Below are 20234 nucleotides of genomic sequence, written 5' to 3'. Positions count from 1 at the left end.
GCAGATTTTTCCTTTAACTATTTCCTCACTGACTTTAACAGGTTGGGGTGTAAGTGTTCTCCTCTCTCTCTGCAATTTCTGTCTCTTTCATACTCCAACGTGGTGCTCAACCGCCCTTTGCAGCCTTTCACTTCACACCGCCAAGAAATCGTCGTTTGTGTAGCTTTATCCTTCGATAAATAAATCCATTATAAGCAATTTTGTTTTTAAAACGACTAGAAACTAGAATCTCCATGATGGGTTGAACTGAATAATAAACTGTGTTGAATTTCAGAATAAGAAAATAAATAAAAAATAAACAAACCATTTGTTCCTAATAATAATGTAAATCGACTTAACAGCCATTAAGCTGAATAACCGTTTGTTCTAGTAACGTAAAAACATCATCAAGTATTCGCTTAAAATAAACCGCTCAAAATACCATTAGCTCTTATTGTATCGTTCAAAACCGTTTAGCCCAAATGACATCGCTCAAAACGACATCGCTCAAAAATGACGCCGCTCTAAAGAAATTCTTTTGTCTCGTTGTCATTAATATTTGCACCATTTTATATTAGTCGTTACATAAAGTTTTATATATGAAAATGTGTGCAATTTTACAATACAACAGAAAATAACTCATGGTTGTAGCTTTTATCAGTTTTGAAATATTTTCATATAAATCACGATAAATAGAAAAAATTCGACTTTCGGTCAACTTTAACTCGACCGAAATGGTCGAAAACTGCAATTGTAATAGCTAAAACACTTACAGTCTAGTAATATTCAATCAATTAGCTTCATTTTCAGCAAACGGGAAGTCTCTAGCACAATATTTCGATTTATGGTGAATTTTTTAAAAAACATTTTTTTACGTCCGCTGTTATTTAATTCATGCATCATTTTGTGATAATATTTTCTCTGTGTTGCTTTGATCATTTTACAATTTGTTATATACCAAAATCATCGCAATTTAGTGTACAATACAACTAAAAAAAATTAACTCATTAGCTTTAACGTTGTGCTTACAGCGCGATTTGTATACAATTATGTTTTTTTAGCTGTCATATATTCCAATATTTATATATGATAATGATATTTTTTCATTTCTGATGGTTGCATACTAAACTTCAGGCAATGACAAAAAGGAGCCAAAAATGAACTCTTAATCTTAAAAACTAAACGTGCTGTGATTTTTGAAAAAACTTTTTTCCGCTTCAGCGCAAACTCACCGAAGCGGCACACGGGAGACGTTTTTGTAAATAGAGGTTCGGCGTTTAAGGGTTAATTGACACTTAGGGTATGGGTTACATAAAACACAATTACCATCAATCCAATCATGGGATGTTTCGTAAAATGATATCACTTAACCTAATATAAGGTACTGCATACACTGGATTATTTAGATCATGCTCAAGTGAACAGGGTATATAAAATAAAAAATTTTACTGATATTTAGCCTTATAGCTAGACTACCATTTTATCTTGCCCAGATTGTTGCTATTATCTCATCCTAGGGTCCTTGGTCTAGGCTAGGCTCTTGCCTAGGACCATAATAGGGTAATTTTTAAAAGGTTCTTACCTTAGTTTAGGTTACTACCTAATCCAGGTTATTTAGGTCACACTTAAGGATATGTAATCCTAGGCTACAGGCTACCGACAACATCCACCAATAATGTAGTCTAAGATATTCTCAATTAATCTGATGTAGGCTACTGCCTAGATTATTCTAGACATTGTACAATCTGAAAGGATTTTCTATATTAATGACAAATTGTGGAACAATTCTTTTAGTTGAAACATCTAATTAGATTGACAAATTCTTTAAAACAATTTGCACTTTTCAAAACTACCAATCCATGATTAAGCTCTGGCCATGTGTTTGCAAGAAACACTGAGTTTCCAGCTTTAACACAAAATTTAATTAAAAGTTCCAAAAGTTTATAACGAAAACTTTAACTGGAACTTGAAATTAAGCAATTAACTTGCTTCATTAGATGTTTCCATGATCCTCACTAATGAAAATGGAGAAAAAAGCCAAGTTTTTTGGAGCACTGGTACTTTACTGTGTTGACCACAAAACAGTAATGGTGATGGAAGAACCTGGGTATACAGCCTCGCTGTAAGATTTTGGGAAAGTGCCCCTTATCTTTGAATCCATTAGATACTCCATCATGCATTATAGTGTTTATCATTATGACACAATACCCGGCCACAAGACCACTAAAAGAAAATTCTTTGATATTCGTGTGTTCACCAAGGAGCTCTGGCAGACCATGGAAAGGAAACTCCTTAAGGACGAAACATGCGACAACGCGATAAAAAATTTGTAATTATAGCAGGAAAATATGAAAAAATGAATGACAAAGTTGCATCATGTTTTTCATAAGAAAAGCAAGTAACACATGCAATACGCACATAAAACTCCCTATGCCTTTTTTTGTTCAAAGATGCGTACCTCTAACCTTTTCTGGTAGACCGTTCAATTTTATTTCATTTGGCAGCTGAATGATTGCTCTATACAATGGCATAAAAAGGTCCACAAAATAAATTTATATAGGAGAAAAAGAGTATAATTTATGGTATCGGAAAAATCTGCACTCACCCCCCCAAAAATTTACCCATAAAAAACTATTTGGATAAAGTCTTCATTGGTTATCCACAGCACACCCAGAGAAGTTATCTGCTTATTGTAATGCAAAAGATGTAATTATACCCTGGAAAATATGAAAAAATTAATGATAAATTAGTGTCATGTTTTGGGTAAAATAAGTAGCACTCAGTAAAGTGTTCATTGCTCTCTCAGAAAAAGATAAAAGGGATTTTGACAAAGGAAAAATCTATTTCTGGAGAGGGGACCATGTCACCCGGTGAAAAAGTCCATTCAGCACTTATTTCTAGGTAATTCCGTTGCTAGATACCAGAGAAAGCTAAATGAAACGCTGGAGTTACTACCCCCAGAGCGAGCTCCATTAGATGGAGTCATGTATGGAAAAGGGTGAACTATATAAACACGGAACCTTATCCTATAGAGATCCCAAAGTCAAAAGTCCCACCGAGAGGTGCCGTTACAAACCCATGTACCACTCGCGGATTGTACACAAATCACCGCTAGCCGCATTCCATGAAAGCACCACCCCACTAGAATGATGTTTACTATGGGGGGGAGACAACACACGATAGGGGTGGGTCACTGGGTGACACGGTCCCCTCTCCAGAAATAGATTTTTCCTTTGTCAAAATCCCTTTTCTGGATCGGGTCCCGTGTCAGCCAGTGAAAAATTAACAGAGAAATAAATATTCTTATACTGTAAGAGATAACAAAATGTAAGGGGAACAGAAGACCAAAGGTCCACCGAACAATTTAATTGCTAGCAATAATAACAAGAAATGTACAATTGGAACTGGTGGGAGCTTAAAATTAACATGACAATGTAAAAATATACTTAAACAAATTAATTATACAAAACTGTAAACATTATAACATAAATGTGTCACTTGGACAAAAATACAGATAACACGGTCAGGGGACAAGATCAAGGCATGCCTGACTGAAATGACTGTAAGGGGATAACTGAGGCAGTGGAGGAAGAATTGACTAGGAATCAGAAAGGGTTGTAGAGGGAGGGACAATGTTTCCTGCCGCAATATTGAGAATTTAAGGGCTTCTAAAGATTTCAAATAGTGCCGTTTGCAAACTAAGGGTGACTTCCAACCAGTGTACTTGGTAAGATCCGTGAAATTCATGTAATGGAAGTAGTTAATGGAGGTGGCCACAGCCCTAATATCATGAACTCTTGGGACTGAGTCAGGATTAGCCTGTTTGATGAAGTATAGGATCTGCTGTCTAATAGCAGGCATAGAGATATTACCCCCCCCTTCTCTGATAAAGAGAGGCCCAGATGAGATGTGAGAGGACCTGTCTAAATAAGCCCTCAATGTATGAACTGGACATAGGGACAGGTCTTGAGGAGGGGGAGAATTTTCCAAGGCGACCACCTATTTTATGGATCATAATTTTTGGCTAGGAATTTAGGGTGAGGAATCAGCAAAACCTCCCTGATGGAAGGAAGTCAACATGGTTGGTTTCCTAGAGAGTGCAGACAGCTCTGAAATTCTAGCACCGAAGCTAGGCTGACTAAGAACAACGTTTTCTCAACAAGGAAAGGTAAGAACAAGACTGATTGTCGATACCTGAAGCTAATTTCAACACATCATTCAAAAACCAGGAAACCGTATGTGGACGGATTACTGGTCTCAGCCGTGCACAGGCCTTAGGGATGGAAGAAAAGTAAGGATCTGTGAGGTCAATTTTGAAACCGACAAAGATACTTTCTGTAAAGCCAACTTGACTGTAGTAACAGTACTGGAGGCTAAACCCTTCTCAAACAGTGACCTAAAAAAGGAGATTGCCAAATGTGTGGTCATTACTGTAGCATCAGATTCCTTCAAAAAGAGTGCTAGCTTCTTAACTGCTGAGTCGTACTGCTGTAGAGTAGAGACCCGCTTATCTGATTCCAAGAACATGGTATTAATAGGATCAACATTAGCATCCCTCTGAGCCGCAAATTTCATAAAGTCCACAAAGCCAGGGCATTTTGAATTTTTGAGGAAGCTGACACAGTCTGAGTTTGTACTACCTGTGTCAGTTTTGGACTGGGGATTTGGATGTGGCGAAGTTTCAGTTCCAGCAGAAGTGGAAACCAGTTGCTCTTTGGCCAGTAGGGAGCCACTAGAGCTACTTGACCCTTGAATGTCCTGAGTTTGTGAAGGACCTTTAACAACAAGTTTACCGGAGGGAACAGATAAATCTTCTTCCACCTGTTCCAATCCAATGACATTGCGTCCGTGGAGAGAGCTTGAGGGTCCAGGTTGGGAGCCACATAATGAGGGAGTTTGTTGTTGAGCTTGGTTGCAAACAAATCTACCTCCAGACCCGGAACTTGGTCGCAGATCCAATTGAAGGAGTCCCTGTCTAGGGACCACTCCGACTCGAGGAGTCGTCCTCGATAGAGAATCCGCCACGACATTCCGGACCCTGCAAGATGAGTGGCAGACAGATGCCACTTGTTCTTGCACGCCAGGGAGAAAAGTGCAATCATTACCTGGTTGATCCGGCTGGATTTTTGAACCCCTGTTTATGCAGTGGACTATTGTGGTGCTGTCCAGAACCAGCCTTATATGAACCTTCTTGGGAGGAAGGGCTTCTTTAAGGTAAGGAAGACCGCCATGGCCTCCAGAGCGTTTATATGGAACTGGCGGAACATGGTGGACCAAGTCCCCTGCACGTCTTGGTGTTGAGAATATCCTCCCCACCCGCTTTTAGGGAGGCGTCTGTGTGGATAACCAACGCCGGAGGAGGAAACTGAAGGGAACTGACTTGGACAGGCTCTTGACAGTTGACCAAGGCCGGAGTCTCTTCTTCAAGATGGGAGGAATCAGAGACACCTTGTCTCTGAGCCTGATATTTGCTCGACTTCGCCATACTCTGTTTATATCTTTCAGTTTTGTCTTCAGCAACAGATCTGTCACTGAAGCTTAACTGAAGGAGCCCAAGACTCTTTCTTGGGCCCGTCGAGAGGCTCGTTTGGACTTGAGAAACTGCCTGGTTGCTCTGGCTATCTCTTTCCTCTTGGTTGGTGGAAGAGAGCCTGTGAAGTCAGATCCCACTGGATCCCTAGCCATTGAAAACAACTGCTCGGAACCAAGCGGGACTTCTCCTGTTTACACGGAAGCCCAGAGATTCCAGAAAGCTGACCACAAGGGGTTGTAACCCTCCAGCATTCCTCGACGCTGGATGCCCAGATGATCCAGTGCGTCAGATACGCGGCCAGCGCTATCCCATGAGACCGGAGTTGTTGCCGACCGTGTCTGTCAACTTGGTGAAAACCCTTGGGGCTACATTGAGGCGAAGGCATCACCTTGAAAGAGTATGCCTGCCTCCCGAGCCTGAAGGGGAGAACCTTCTTGCAACCGGGACGTGATAATAGGCGTCGGAAAGATCTAAAGAGGTGGTTACGGCTCCACGGGGCAGTAGGGTCCAACTTGGGAGACTGTAAGCATCCGAAACTTGTCGCAACGAATGTAGGAATTCAGACGGGACAAGTCCAGTACTCTCCGCTGTCGGAACCCTTCTTGGGAACACTGAAGAGCCTGCCTTGGAACTTCAGTGTCTCACTTTTTCTGATGGCCTGTTTCTGTAATAGATCCTTCACAAAGTCCTCGAGATCCTTGGTCGGTGTCTGGTAAAACCCTGACTGGTGGAGGGGACCGTCGATCCAACTCCACCCTAGGCCCTTGGAGACTATACTCTGAGCCCAGGGACAGAAGGTCCACGGGCCCGAAAATGGTACAGCCTCCCGCCCACTGGAGGTATGTCATTGGTCTGGTGTTTGCTTCCTTCCTCTGGAGCCTCGACTTCCTCTGTTCCTGGGAGAGGAGCGGGGGGCTCCCCTTCCTCTAAAATAGCCTCGGGGCCTGTTGCTTCTGGTTGACTGCCCAGTGCACGAAATTTCCCCTGGCTTTCATATGAAGCATTGAAAGCCGGGAGGAGAGGGGAGGGGCAGCAAGAGACTGATGTGCCGGCTGAAACAGAACATACTGAGGCGGAGGCTGGGAGGAAGAGGTTGATGGTTGGTCATGTAAAAGGGAACCTGGACAGCCTGGACAAAAGACTGAGCCGGGAGGCGTTTGAATCACTTAAATTTCTTGCCGGGCTTTGGGGAAGGCCCGGCAAGATCTGACTGCTTCGTTTATAGGGCAGACCCCAACGAACGGAGACTCTGATTGACCCTAGCCGCCTTAGATAAGACTGCGTCAACTTCTTCTTGGGGAAAAGATTAGCTCCCAGATAGAACTCTTCAGAAGCTTATTCGGTTCATGTCGAACTGTGGCTGCCGAAAAGATATGCTTCCGGCAGGCCAGCCGAGCTGTTATAAAGTCAAACAGGTCTTGTTGAAAACTCGCCAAGAGAGATTTCGTCAAGACCTGGAACAAAGAATCTTCCCTGTAAACCAAAGAAGTTGCTTCTGCCAAAGTCAGGGAGTTCAAGGACCTGGCGAGCCTATCCTTACTTTCAGCTTCCGCTTTCAGGAGCGACTCCGGGATCTTAGGGAGCTGCTCACTGAACAGGTCAGAAGCGCAGTCTGGGTCAAGACGAGACACCGTAAACGTATTTGGGGCTCCCTTCCAGAACTCGGTGCCTCCGGGAACGATGAGAGATGTTGGGTCCGTCTCCCGGAGATGAGGAAGAGGTTTACCTTCTAAGCAAGCCTGACTAGTCAGAGAGGCCACTTTCGAAGTACAAGGAGGAAGGAGAATATCACCTAAAGTGAACATAGTGAACACTCCCTTGGCTGGTGTGAGCCTAGTGTTCTCCGCTTGCCACTCCGAAAGCGTCCTCATCAAAGACAACTGGGCTTGGTCCCTAGGATAGATAACGGACTCCTTAGGGACTTTGTCAGACCTATTCCAAACCTCCTCCTTCAGCCTGGCAAAACCTGTGAAGGGAGATGTCAGGTCCGGAGGATGGAATTCTAGTTCCTCCAGTCTCCTTGTGCCCAAACCCTCTATGGTAAGAGTACCTTCGTGCTCGGGAGCATAAAGGGCAAGACGCCAAAGATTCCCCAGGTCGAAGGGAGGGAGAGTGGAGGGTCAGGAACAGAATGGGATTTTGAGTTTAGGTCCGCTATCGGCAAGTCCTTGGATTAATTCCTGCTGTGAATCTACCTTTTTCGAAAGAGATTGTACCGAATCGGAAAGACCAGAAAGCTTGTTGTCGACTCTGCGATCCTCTCAAGAAGAAGCAAACGAAACAGTCTGTATCCGAAGGTAGGAGGAGGAGGGGGAACCACCTTCGCGACTGTGACCCTGCTTGCTTCCCGGAGGAGGGCGTACTAGATTGACGGAACGGGATTGCCGCCCGATGCCGCCGAGGGAATCTCAGATCGACCTGCTAGAGTTGTTAAAGTCTTTTTCTTTATAGACTTTACCTTAGGGACGGCAGATCTAGAACCGTCCGTAAGGTATGAGGATTTAGTGAAACCTTTGAAGGAGGAAACGGTAGAAGAAGGAGAGCTAAACAGGGAAGAACCTGCCTCACTTACCCCCTTACCTGCTTGATACTCCGGGACAACATTCGGAGATTCAAGGCCGAGGTCAAGATCCGCCGCGTCTTCGGAAACACCTCCGCTCAAGGCCGAACTGTCTGGAGAGGGCTGGGTCAACTCCCGAATCCCGGCAATCAACAGAGCAGCAACATCGCCGGCAAACCGGTGCTGTGATCCAGGCGCGGGAAAAAGGACATTGCAGATGTCCTTCGAGAGTATGTAGGAGTTGCCAGCCCTACGTTGCGTCGGCCGCTGACCCAGACTTTAAGGGCCTGGCGAAGCATTGCGAGACTTGGTGGTCAGCCTGCGGAAGAAGAATAACATTATTGCAGTTTACCGAAGGGAAAATAGGTAATTCATATAAAATACAGTTTGGCTAAAAGGAAAGATGCACGACAAACCTACCGAATCATCGATAGATTGCTCGTAAAGAGCGTAGCAAACATCACATCCGTCAGGGTGCCAAACTATGAGATCCCCTACGTGGACCGCACACCCGGAGTGGGATCTACAAACTTCGTGGCCGCTGGCCTGATGCAGGGCTGCGAAGCACCCGTTCTTGGCAGCGCACCACCTGTAAAAGTATGAGATTATGAGTACACCGTGTAAGGTGCCGGAGTAGTGTGCCGGAGCAACACGTTAGTATAATAGAACCGTGAAACCTGCCGGAATGACCTGGAAGGAAACCGGACTAAAACAAAACCTCATACATAAATTACATAATAAAACATAAACACACCGGAACTAGCCGGAGTAACATGCCTTAAAAGTATGTGACGGATACAAAACATAATGGGAAGGTTAAAACTGTCCGGAGTAGGCGCATTCCCGGCAACGAGAGAATCAAATTCTGAGACTAGCGATAACGGTGGTATGTGACCGGTAAACACTAGAACCGCTGGAGTGGGAAGCAAGGAATGCGCCCCGGATAACAGTATAGCGGACAGTAGTTAGCTAAAAGCAGGGAAATGTCAAAGGCCCGGACACGAAGACAGTCAGGTGGAAAACACTAACTGGCCTCGAAAGTACATCCAAACCGGAGTGCCGTCTAATAAGAAGACACGCCAGAGGAACAGAGGCCTGACGCAAGGAAGGGAGGGATGAACAGACCAGGAGGAAGAACCGTAAAGAAGCGACCAGAGAGTGGGATCGCACACTCCGGGCGCTCCGGGCCCTCATGTCCACTCGCTGGCTGAGATAGCTACCCAGCGAGCGCGAGAGAAACAGGAGAGGGGGAGGAACAACCTCCATGGTCAGAAGGAGGGGGCAAAGAAGGCCAAAAGATGGTGGACGGGAGAGGGGGAAGCACCCACGGCCACCAACAGCCCCTAGAGGGGTAGAGCCTGGTAAGGTCAGAGACCGTACCATGGGCAGGCCAAACAATGCAGAGGAAGGGGACACCGGCTATAGGCTAAAAGGATAGAAATGCTCCCAAACCTTGATAAGTTAACTAGATTGAAAGCGAATCAAGGGAGAGAGGAGGCATTTGGAGTGGGGGAGGGTAAGGGTGTGTCGACATAACCAGAAGTTGGAAACTAACCTTAAGAAATGACTGAACTAGGGTAGGCTACGCAGCATCCTCGCTATTCCAGCTTAACCAAGAGGCTTATTAGCCTACGCGAAAAGCCGAAACAGGGAGAGGGAAAACATAAGATGAAAAGACCCCAGCCAAAACTTAAGGAGAGCGCAATACTGGAAAAACGCACTCAAAACACAATGATGGACATGCGTACGAATACGTATGATCGACCCCCCCCCTTTTTCTATGAAAAAGGGGGGGGGGCTATAGCCTAACGCCCATGATAAACTAGGAAGAAGGAAAACTAAAGCTAACAACCAACCCATGATAAATGGATAAATAACTAAAAGTAGATGTATATAAGAGGAGGACCAGACCCAACCCGATGTGGACGTGAAGGGAAATGGCCGCCCTCCGACAAAAGAAATATCCATAATAATCAACATATATCAAATGCATCCGAACACAAGGGTAAAAATTAACAAATAATCTTAACAGTACCAATGAAAATAAAGTTCCCAGAAGCTAAGAGAAGTGAAGGGCAAAAATAAGGCATGTTATGGAATTGATAAGAGGCGAATAGGCCCGAGGGGGTAGCCTGTAGCCTAAACGACAGCCCTCGCTTCCCGAAGCAAAGGGACACAGAATAAAATAAATCAATCAAAATCACTTAAATTAGGCATCACGAATAGGAAATACATCCTAAACATGAAGAGGAACAGTGAAAAAGATTGAAAAACAAAGCGACCCAAGACCGCGAACCTTCCCAGGAGGTCACGTGAAGCGAGAGGGAGGAGATCGAGGCAGGCGTTATAAATCCCCTTAATTACTAAACTGAAGGAAATACGGAGCCTCAATCGCCTCAAACATCAACCAAACACTGGTACTCAACTTTGATGGAGAAAGACCTTGTGAGGATGCCATAACGATGCAAAAAAGCACAAAATAAAGAGCACAACAAAATCACGTGTGACCAAAGGTGCTTGCTGAAATGGAATGCGGCTAGCGGTGATTTGTGTACAATCCATGAGTGGTGCATGGGTTTATGTGGCACCTCTCGGTGGGACTTCTGACTTTGGGATCTCTATAGGATAAGGTTCCGTGTTTATATAGTTCACCCTTTTCCATACACCGACTCCATCTAATGGAGCTTGCTCTGGGGTAGTAACTCCAGCGTTTCATTTAGCTTTCTCTGGTATCTAGCAACGGAATTACCTAGAAATAAGTGCTGAATGGACTTTTTCACCGGCTGACACGGGACCCGATCCAGAAATTATTTTGCTGTAAAATAAAAATCTAAAAATATACAAAACAAATAAACATACATGTTACATGCATACTGTATACAAAAAATATTTCCTCTCTCGCTCTCTCTCAGAAAGAAGATAAATGATGCAGGTATGAGACAAAGATCTAAAACTATACAAAACAAATATACATGTTACATATGTATAAAAAAAATATCAGAAACACTAGCCAAAAATTATCTTCAACTTGTCTGCCGGTTTGTGCAGTCTTTTTTATTTTTGACGTTTGCATACACCATCAAAATGAAAATGACTTAAACTTGGATGACGTCTATATCAGTCATAGGTAAGCAACAGGGTTAAGTAGAGAACTCTCAAAACCATTAATGTTATAAGGATGAAATAAATGAAAGCACAGAACTACCTCTTCTTACCACTGAAGAAAAGACCAAGCAAAAATCCATGAGCACTGGCAAATAGAGAATTCAACAACCAATAAAGACGCCTCTCAGCTTACATAAACACATTCAATATAAATTTCAGGGGAATTTTTAAGTTCTACTAAAATTCTTGGTTACTGAGAAAAAGTTAAAAAGGGGTCGTACCTATATATTCCTCTTTCTTCACGTAAATTTGATGTTTCAGCCCTGTAGCACCGTGAAACAGCAGCCATTTTTAAAGGAAGATCATCAAGACAATACTGTCTGTTTCTGAGATACCCTCCTATTGCCATTTCTGCTGTTCCTGAAAGGCATACATCATCTAACCCTTCAATACGGTATACCTGTTAAGTAATGAAGCAAAAATACTATACAAAGAGGAAACCAGAGGTATTCATTATGTATTACTGAAACTGTAAACAAAAGATGTATTTATAAAATTTCTGTAGTTTATAGCATACAAACCATAGTTTTGCAACAGTCCTCAAAACCAAACCGATTCAAATGAAGTTCTGTTGAAACATAGTTTTGCAACAGTCCTCAAAACCAAACCAATTCAAATGAAGTTCTGTTGAATTTTAACTCGAGTTCAGTAGTTATATGCTGAAGGAGCAGCTGTCCACAAATGGCATATGCAATCAAGGGATGAAAAGGCTCTCCTCTCCATAAGATGCTTTTATTAGTTGCCACAGATACCTTCTTGGTTAGGAAGCCTGGCACTCCAATAAAAATTTAAAAAATTTGCATCAGTACTGCCTTTTTAATTTATAAGTTATCAATGACTCTGTACTGCCATCTTACATACATCAAGTCTGAACACCAGCTTTTATTTTCAAATAAATACATACACCGGCTCTGGCACTAGCAACATCATGGTCATGGATGGATGGGTTATGAAATTTAGGGACAACCCCAAGCACTGGGACATACTCTGGTCATTCAGCACTAAATTCTGGTCCTTTCAGAGTCCTTAAAAGCCCGAGATCTTATCTGAACATGTCTAGCAACATACAGTATTGTACTGCACTGCTCTCAATCTCTCCAATAATTTTGATTTCTCAAACAATGGCATTCCTCATCAACTATTAGATATGTCATTTAATCACTGACTAGTTGTTAACTAATTATTTATTGACAATAAAAGTTGTGCTGCAGACAGCAAGCATCTTTAGATTTTTGTATCTGTTCTATAGTGATCATTTGATGAATGCTGTCTTTCAATTATTAGAGGTTAATTACCGAAACAATGCTGTAATTTGTTCCACTTCTTATTCAGCAACTAGCCAATCTCAAGTATCCTTCACCTATACATAATAAATTATCTAATCATCATCATCCTTATACTAACCATTCCTGACTTTATCATTCTTCATCTGCAAACCCATAATAGACTGGTCATTGTTAACTATCAACACGACACTTTCCATTGTTTGAAGATTGTTTTCTTCTGTACAGCAGTTCGAGATTGTTACAACTTTGTTCTATATTTCTTATTTGTCTTACACTCACCTCATTTCCTTATCATCTCTGTAATTATTTGCAATCAACAGCATGTCTTGCTACTTATCTGGTTAATACTGGCTTTAGGTTGCTGGTTGGTCTGACTGTTGAAGACTTCCTGCTATGATAGTATATTTGTATTTCCCTTTGCATGTTTGCACTGGCTAATAAGCAAGCTGCAGTTCACCTCTGTTACACAATCTGCAAGAAGATTATAATACTCTTGCAGTCAGTATTACCAATGTGAACTGCAGTTTTAGTAGCCACTTTTTTTTTTTCTGCGATCCATTTTCCTAAGGAAAAGGTAACAAATTTTTATTGGCCAAGGTTCCCAGTCTGTAGCTGTTAGAGTAAACTTATTTTTGTGAAAGCATGTAATATGTGACTTTCTTGTTTTACATTTCATAAATCAAAACTGTTTCATCACAGTCCATTCTTCCTATCATGCCTAATTGCAGTCCACAATGTTACCAGTATCACCTGCCTTTTGTCTGTTAGACAGAAAATAGTCTCATTACATATGCAACTGTCTAGACCCGGGGTCGGCAACCTCTGGTCCGCAGGCCATATCCAGCCCGCAAAGGATGCCATTCTGGCCGCCAAATTAACACCAGGACACTAATTATCTAACAGCTGTTACCTGGTTTAAGGCGTTGAGCAATCTTTATAGTAACTCTGATATCATTGCCCTCCTCCAAGACACTTTATAGCTATCTGGCCCACACTCGCCAAGAGGTTGCCAACCCCTACCCTAGACCCTCAAGTATTTATCATTCAATATTCCTTGTTTTCCATATTCCTGCAGTGCTCTAACACAGTTCTCAAGGTTTTTTCAAGATTACACCCTAGGATTTGCAACTACTAGTCAATTTTCCATTTAAAATGATCTATTGGAGTTTTTCAATTTATCAAGTGATAAAACACAGTATGTGCATGCTACAGCTGTTAGTTATTGGTTGCTAACTATAGTTGAGCAATTACAATTTGATCATAAAAAAAATGTACAACAGTTAAGCTTACATAGATGTATCCTTTGTGCAAAAGTGGGTTTATCTTTAAGCTTTAAGATGTTATTTTTTGTGCAAAAGTGGATTTGTCTTCAAGCTTTAAGATGTATCCTTTGTGCAAAAGTGGGCTGACCTTTAAGCTGTAGGATGTATTCTTTGTGTAAAATTGGGTTTGTCTTTAAGCTTTTATGTATATTCTTTGTGTAAAATTGGGTTTGTCTTTAAGCTTTTATGTATTCTTTGTGCAAAAGTGGGTTTGTCTTTAAGCTTTAAGGCGTATTCTTTGTGCAAAAGTGGGTTTATCTTTAAGCTTTAAGATGTATTCTTTGTACAAAAGTGGGTTTGTCTTTAAGCTTTAGGATGTATTTTTTTTTTTGCAAAAGTGGGTTTATCTTGAAGCTTTAAGATGTATCCTTTGTGCAAAAGTGGGTTTATCTATAAGCTTTAAGATGTATTCTCTGTGTGAAAGTGGGTTTATCTTTAAGCTTTAAGATGTATTCTTTGTGTGAAAGTGGGTTTACCTTCAAGCTTTAAGATGTATTCTTTGTGTAACAGTGGGTTTGTCTTTAAGCTTTAATATGATAGTTACAGATGTGCAAGGTGAGTTAGTGTTGGACTCCCAGCCATTCACCTAGCTGAAAACAAACTTGTTCTGCCAAGTCAAAAATTATCCCAGACAACCAAAACTTGCTGCCTTTTAGTAAATGAAAGCTCTCTATAAATACCATGATCCAACTTCATTACTCCGTCTGTAAGACAAAATTATAAGTCACAAGAGTGCCTACTTCCCTTGATCAATAAGCAAAATAATATATTTTACTCTTGTTTTCAATGGCAGCCAGGAAAATCATCTCAAACTCAATGCAGATTAGAATTTTGACAATCTGCATTATGGGGATTCCTCTCATGGAAGTTTTTATGGATGCCTAAGTGGATTCTACTCCTCTTTGGGCATGGAAAACACAGGAAGCTTTCTGGCTCCACACAAAATTATGTCCTGTACAAACACTATAATCAAGAAAAATTATGTCCTGTACAAACACTATAATCAAGAAAGGATCTGACATTTGACTACAAGAGAATGGCCAAGCAATGCTCAATTGTAACTGGAAGCTGAAGTCAGAAAAACTAATCATCTTTGACAATACTTATTCCTCGATTACCAAAGCCTTGAAGAACCAACACTGCTTCCTCTATGCATTGCCATAATTTTGATCTTTGACCCCCATTACTTGTATGAAAATAAACATTAGTATGATAACATACAAGAAATTTCATCGCTACTGAAGCATTTTTGTACCACACATGACATGGAAAGACTTGGCTAATAATTTACCATGGAATACAACAGAAAAGATATACAGTTAAGTTCAAAACATATGTTTTTGCATATACACTGACCTGGGTACGTTCTCCTCTAGTGCTCATGCCACAGCTTTCAATAATGCTGGAATAAAGGAGGTCTGGAACTGACATAAGGGTAAATCCTTGCTTCACTAAATATGAAACCGTATACCTGAAAGAAATACAACATTTTAAACCTTATTCGTGTTTAATAAGTACAGTAAACCCTGAAGGATCCAGATTTACTAGATGGTGGTTCTGCCTAGATCTATGCAACATTCTATAATCTACTAGTAATATATTAGCTCATGGTCTACTTTGTTGCTAATTCAAATTTCTCTATTCACAAAGAGAGATCCTGGAACTAAAGGTGTGACTAAATTTTTTTCTGAATTTGACAGCTTAGAAACCTAAATAAATCCACTAATTTATCATCCTTCATTACATATTGGCAGAGCACTTCTCTTAATTTGCTGGTTGTTCAGCAAGTCCATATACAGGCAGTCCCTGGCTTACGACGGGGGTTCTGTTCTTATGCTGCGTCGTAAGCCGAAAATCGTCGTAAACCAAAAAATCGTTGAAAATCATCAAAAATCCTAAGTAAACTTTACTTTTAATGCTCTGGGTGTATTGGAAATGATGTAAACTGCATTTTTATTGAGTTTTTCATCAAAAAACCTCCAAATTTTGATTATTATACTGTTTTGGAGCCATATTTCTTCCGTCGGATCGGCGTACAACGCGTCATAACCCTGGAACATGCATCGTAAACCGGGAAATAATTTCTGATGAATATATGTGAAAAGCGTCATAACCTCGGAACGTCATCCCATTGTAAACCGGGGACTGCCTGTACTTATGAATATTGATTACTTATGAATATTGATGTCTAAGAGACATTCGCAAAGAGTACAGTATATTAATTTAATTGTTAGGTGGGAGATAAGTGTATTTCTAACTGCCTTTTCATGTCTACAAAAAACATTCAAACTTGGAAATATGACATTATAAAAAAAAAAGTTTTATATAAACTTACCTAATAATTACATAGCTATAGTTTCTAACTAGCGCGGCAGCTTAAATTCAAAATTCGCGGTAGCACTTTGATTGTTTAGTATAGGTGACCAGTCCCACCCACTAACAGGAATACTGGGAACGATTTAGCAGATAACCTCATTCTGTTTGTGCCTTATGTCCATCAGAGGGGAAGAGGGTGGGCTCTGATTTTGTAATTACTGTACTTGTTAAATACATATAAAACTTAATTTTATTATAAAAATAACATTCTTATATAAGTAACTTGCCAAGGTTGAAGGCGTTGAAATACCTGTCCAATGCCAGGAAACTATCACAGGGCATAATGCCAGGCACATTGGGCGTACTTAATAAAAAAATTCCGCCTCCAATATTGCCTGACATCGGCAGCAGGCATCATTCCAAAAAAAATGTGGAGCCCCAAAAAATGCACCATGTCCGTGAGGTTGCAGCCCCACCATCGATACAACAACGTCGTCTGCAGTTCTTCACGGCAGTACCGAGCGTAATCCGCCGTCTCTGCAATGAGGTATTCCAGCAATTCCTGCGTAAGTAAGAGCTGAATGAACCCCAGTGTAGTGAGATGCACAGGGACGGTCAGTCCAGGTACTGCCGTGACTGGGTGCATGTTAGGTGTGGTGGGGTCCTCCAACCACCCCTCATCACTTTTGGACGAACGGCCTTCACCTAGGCTGCTGCGACGTTGCGACCTTCTACGGGCACGACTTCGCACTCCCCCCCCCAACCCCACCCCAACACCGGCCCATCTCCCTCACTTTCACCATCACTTTCTGTCTTGTCCCCACCAGCCACAATCGGTGCCTCCTCCTCCTCAGACTCTCCCTCATAAGCACTGAACTCGAGTTCACTTTCATGCTCTGGCTCTCGTACAGACATTGGGGGAAAATACTCGTCATCATTGACATCGGGCGTGATGTCCTCGTCACTAGATGACCAACTGCCATCAAAATGAGGACTTTCCACCTGCTCTCGATCAAGCTCCAACAAGTATTCATCAATGTCCTTTTGTTGGAGGCCTCCCAAATGTTTACGAATGCCTCTCAGGACACCCCGATGTTTCCTAGGGGTCATAAAAGGCACAGGGTACGGCCCTTGGGGCCCACGGTCACTTTCGCAACACGGCATTGAAAAGATGGATCACCTTGGGTGCTTGGTCCCTCTCCAGCATCCAAGTCTAAAACGCATCTCACACGCTCACTACCGACAGGTAATACGCACCTTTCAGAGTCCTGACGACGTTGGAACATCTCTGCGTACGTCCTATTGTGTCACAAATACGCTAACACTTGCACAAGTTCGGCAAAACACGAATGCGTCAAGAAATCGCTCTCTGACAATGCGTCACTGATGCTTTGTAGTGCGAGAAGAAAGAAATTCGCGCATGCGCAGCTGGATCACGCTTGTAAACAAAACATCAGCATGATCCGTGAACTCCCAGCATCCCTCAAGGCGCGATTTAAAATTTTTGGCAAACGAAGCCTGTAAGTATTTTCCGCGAATATTTAAAAAAACTTTTTGTAGTCGACGTATTTTATGTCCACTCGGCACCCGGCAGACAACTTTTGTCGACGTAAAATATGTCCAGTGGGCATTAAAGGGTTAAGGAACCTATAAGGGGAGGCATGGAGAGTCAAGAAAAAGCAAAAATGTACAATACCACAAGGATTATGTCTCAGCAGCCAGCTAGGGGATATGCCCCAATGCAAACTTCCGGTTTTGGACCTTTAATTGTGGGTTGTGTGCCTTTAAAATACTATTTTCTTTCTTTTGGGACCATTTGGCACTGATTAAGCCAAGAAAATAATTTTAAATTTTTTGTAACCTGAGGGAGTAAAACTTGTTTACAAGTATGTAACCTCTTACGGGTTAATTATCATAAATGGGGGGAGACTGACAGACTGATAAAGCAACAAAAGCATGATTCTTCTCAGTATGATGTTGCTAAGGTTGTTGCTGGTAAAAGACAGACAGTTTAAGCCTTTTCCATTCCCCTTCTCTGCCTTTCTGTCAGTCTTTCTCTTTGTATTCTTGTTCTCCAACTTCAGTGCAAGCTTCCTTTTCAACCAGGATAGCTGGATGAATAGATATGAAACATAATTAACTGGAGTTAAAAAGGTTATTCAGCAGTCAGTTGAAATGCTTGCTTGATTTTGGGTAACTGCCCTGCAGATGGGATGGTGCCTCCACTACTGTCTAGCATTGCTGTCAACATGCTCAGTCATGCTCCTTCTGAATCTTGCACTCCTGGAAATCACAGTAAGCTGGGGAGTGGTGTGGATCTGTTCCCATAGTAATCTATTTCTACTCACTCTGGGGAGGTGTCAGATCTCATTCACCTAAGGGTTACTCCAGCTGTGCTAGGGGGAAGAGTTGGTCAGCATTATCGGCTTCTTTCCTTAGTGTGGCTGTGTTGGTAACTTGGTAGCTAGATTCTTTTGTTTTATCCTCTAGTGATGTTAGTAAGTCTATGTGTAATACTCCACTCCATGTATAGCTGAGACTTCCTTGAGGAGACAATGATTCAATTCCACATGGCGCCAACAGTGATTGTTTGCATTCAAAATCAGAAGATCGCAATACAGATTGTTCAACAGTCTTATGTTCTCCACTACTGTACTTTCTGCTTTGGCTGTATCCAAGGAGAAGTAATGGGATCACTTTGCATGCAATAAGCAGCATGCATTGCTGCACCATTCGTCACCAAAACATTCTACACTGAGCCACTCATATGTGCTGTTCTCTTGCACATTGCTCTTTCCCATGCCATTTATCACTGTGCAGCTCAAGTTCTCACCATCTGCACACTCATCACTTTTCAAATGTACACCACTCACCTTCGCAACACATTCTTTGTCTTCTCAGGAGTGTTTAAGTCACTCTTCCCTGTCAGCTACTTCCCCATTGCAGAAGCACCATTAGGAGTCTTCAATTTCTCATTCGTGGGAATCAGTATCTGCAGAGTGTAAGGAGCAGTTGTCCACAGTTCAGACTTCAATCACCCTTGTAGCTTCCACCCAGCCTGTAGAAGATGTACAATCTTCAAGTTTTTCTAATATGCTTGATACTTATCAAGAGTTGAACCTGGACTTCTGTGCATGATGTATCAGTGATTCTTTGTCCATCAACCACCATTTCTGCTCCAGCCCTCATTCCGTCAGTTACTCCTGAGTATTCCAATATCACCGCCTCAGGAGCCACTTTGGCTTTGGTCTCTCTTCAGACCCCAATGAAGAATACGCTCCTTTGTCAGTTTTTTTTACAACTTTTGACAGGGAGAAGCTCCCACTTTATTTTTGCCGAGTCTCTCAGACTGGATACTTTCTTGTGTAAAAAATGCAGCTTGGGCCACTTCACACAACCTGCAGTAGTGTTTCAACTGACCTCTTTGATCCTTGAACATTTTCAGGTAATAGAAAAGATCTTGCAGTGTAAGACTTCCTCCAAGAGTTCCTCTTCGTTCTTGCCGCCTTTCATGGAGAAGCCCAGAGCTGCGTCTTACACTACAGGCCAACTTCCTGAATTGGGTGTGGCTTCCAGAAAGGTCAAGGTTCTGGACTAAAGCCATATCGATCATAATTAGTAACCACAACCACATCAATCGCTACTAGTCTGAATCATACTTTAGATAGGAAGTAGAATTGCTGAATGTTGTAAGGTTATTTGTGAGGGTAAGTCGATTCCAGGAGAGCTCTTGGATATTTGTACTTGTCAGAGATCAAGCATCAGTGATCTCAAGTGGTTATTCAGAGGAGCGGTAAACCCCAAAGAGAGTAAAACAAGGTGCGTGTACTGGTAAATTCTAAGTACTGAGCAGACTTGCAATTACCATTCATGTGAGATGTGTATATTAGTTACCTGCAAACTACAGTACGTCTCTTGTATGGAATTAATGAAACTCACTCAGCAAGCTTAAATTGATTGTCAGCTACCATCCTCCTGTTGCCTTCTGCACCAAACACAAGGTTCTGCACTGCAGTCCTGCTTCTGCAACATGACTTCATCTCACCTGGAACCTCTGAGAATCCCTTCTATAT

The 20234-nt window shown here is 42.0% G+C and overlaps 1 protein-coding gene across 4 annotated transcripts in view; it reads right to left on the bottom strand.

Annotated features, from left to right (window-relative positions):
* SerRS-m (Seryl-tRNA synthetase, mitochondrial) overlaps positions 1–20234 on the bottom strand; it is a 73059-nt gene that overhangs the window by 10905 nt on the left and 41920 nt on the right. For all 4 annotated transcript variants that reach the window (XM_067107908.1, XM_067107906.1, XM_067107905.1 and 1 more), the window contains exons 3-4: positions 15202–15316; positions 11459–11637 (exon numbers count right to left, since the gene is read on the bottom strand). In XM_067107908.1, the coding sequence (XP_066964009.1) occupies positions 11459–11637; positions 15202–15316 (294 nt within the window). The remainder of the gene's footprint in view (positions 1–11458; positions 11638–15201; positions 15317–20234) is intronic.

Source organism: Macrobrachium rosenbergii, chromosome 8 (assembly GCF_040412425.1).
Source record: "Macrobrachium rosenbergii isolate ZJJX-2024 chromosome 8, ASM4041242v1, whole genome shotgun sequence".
Taxonomy (NCBI): domain Eukaryota; kingdom Metazoa; phylum Arthropoda; class Malacostraca; order Decapoda; family Palaemonidae; genus Macrobrachium; species Macrobrachium rosenbergii.
Note: the sequence above shows the minus strand (reverse complement) of the source record. Positions and strands in the feature narration are given on the sequence as shown.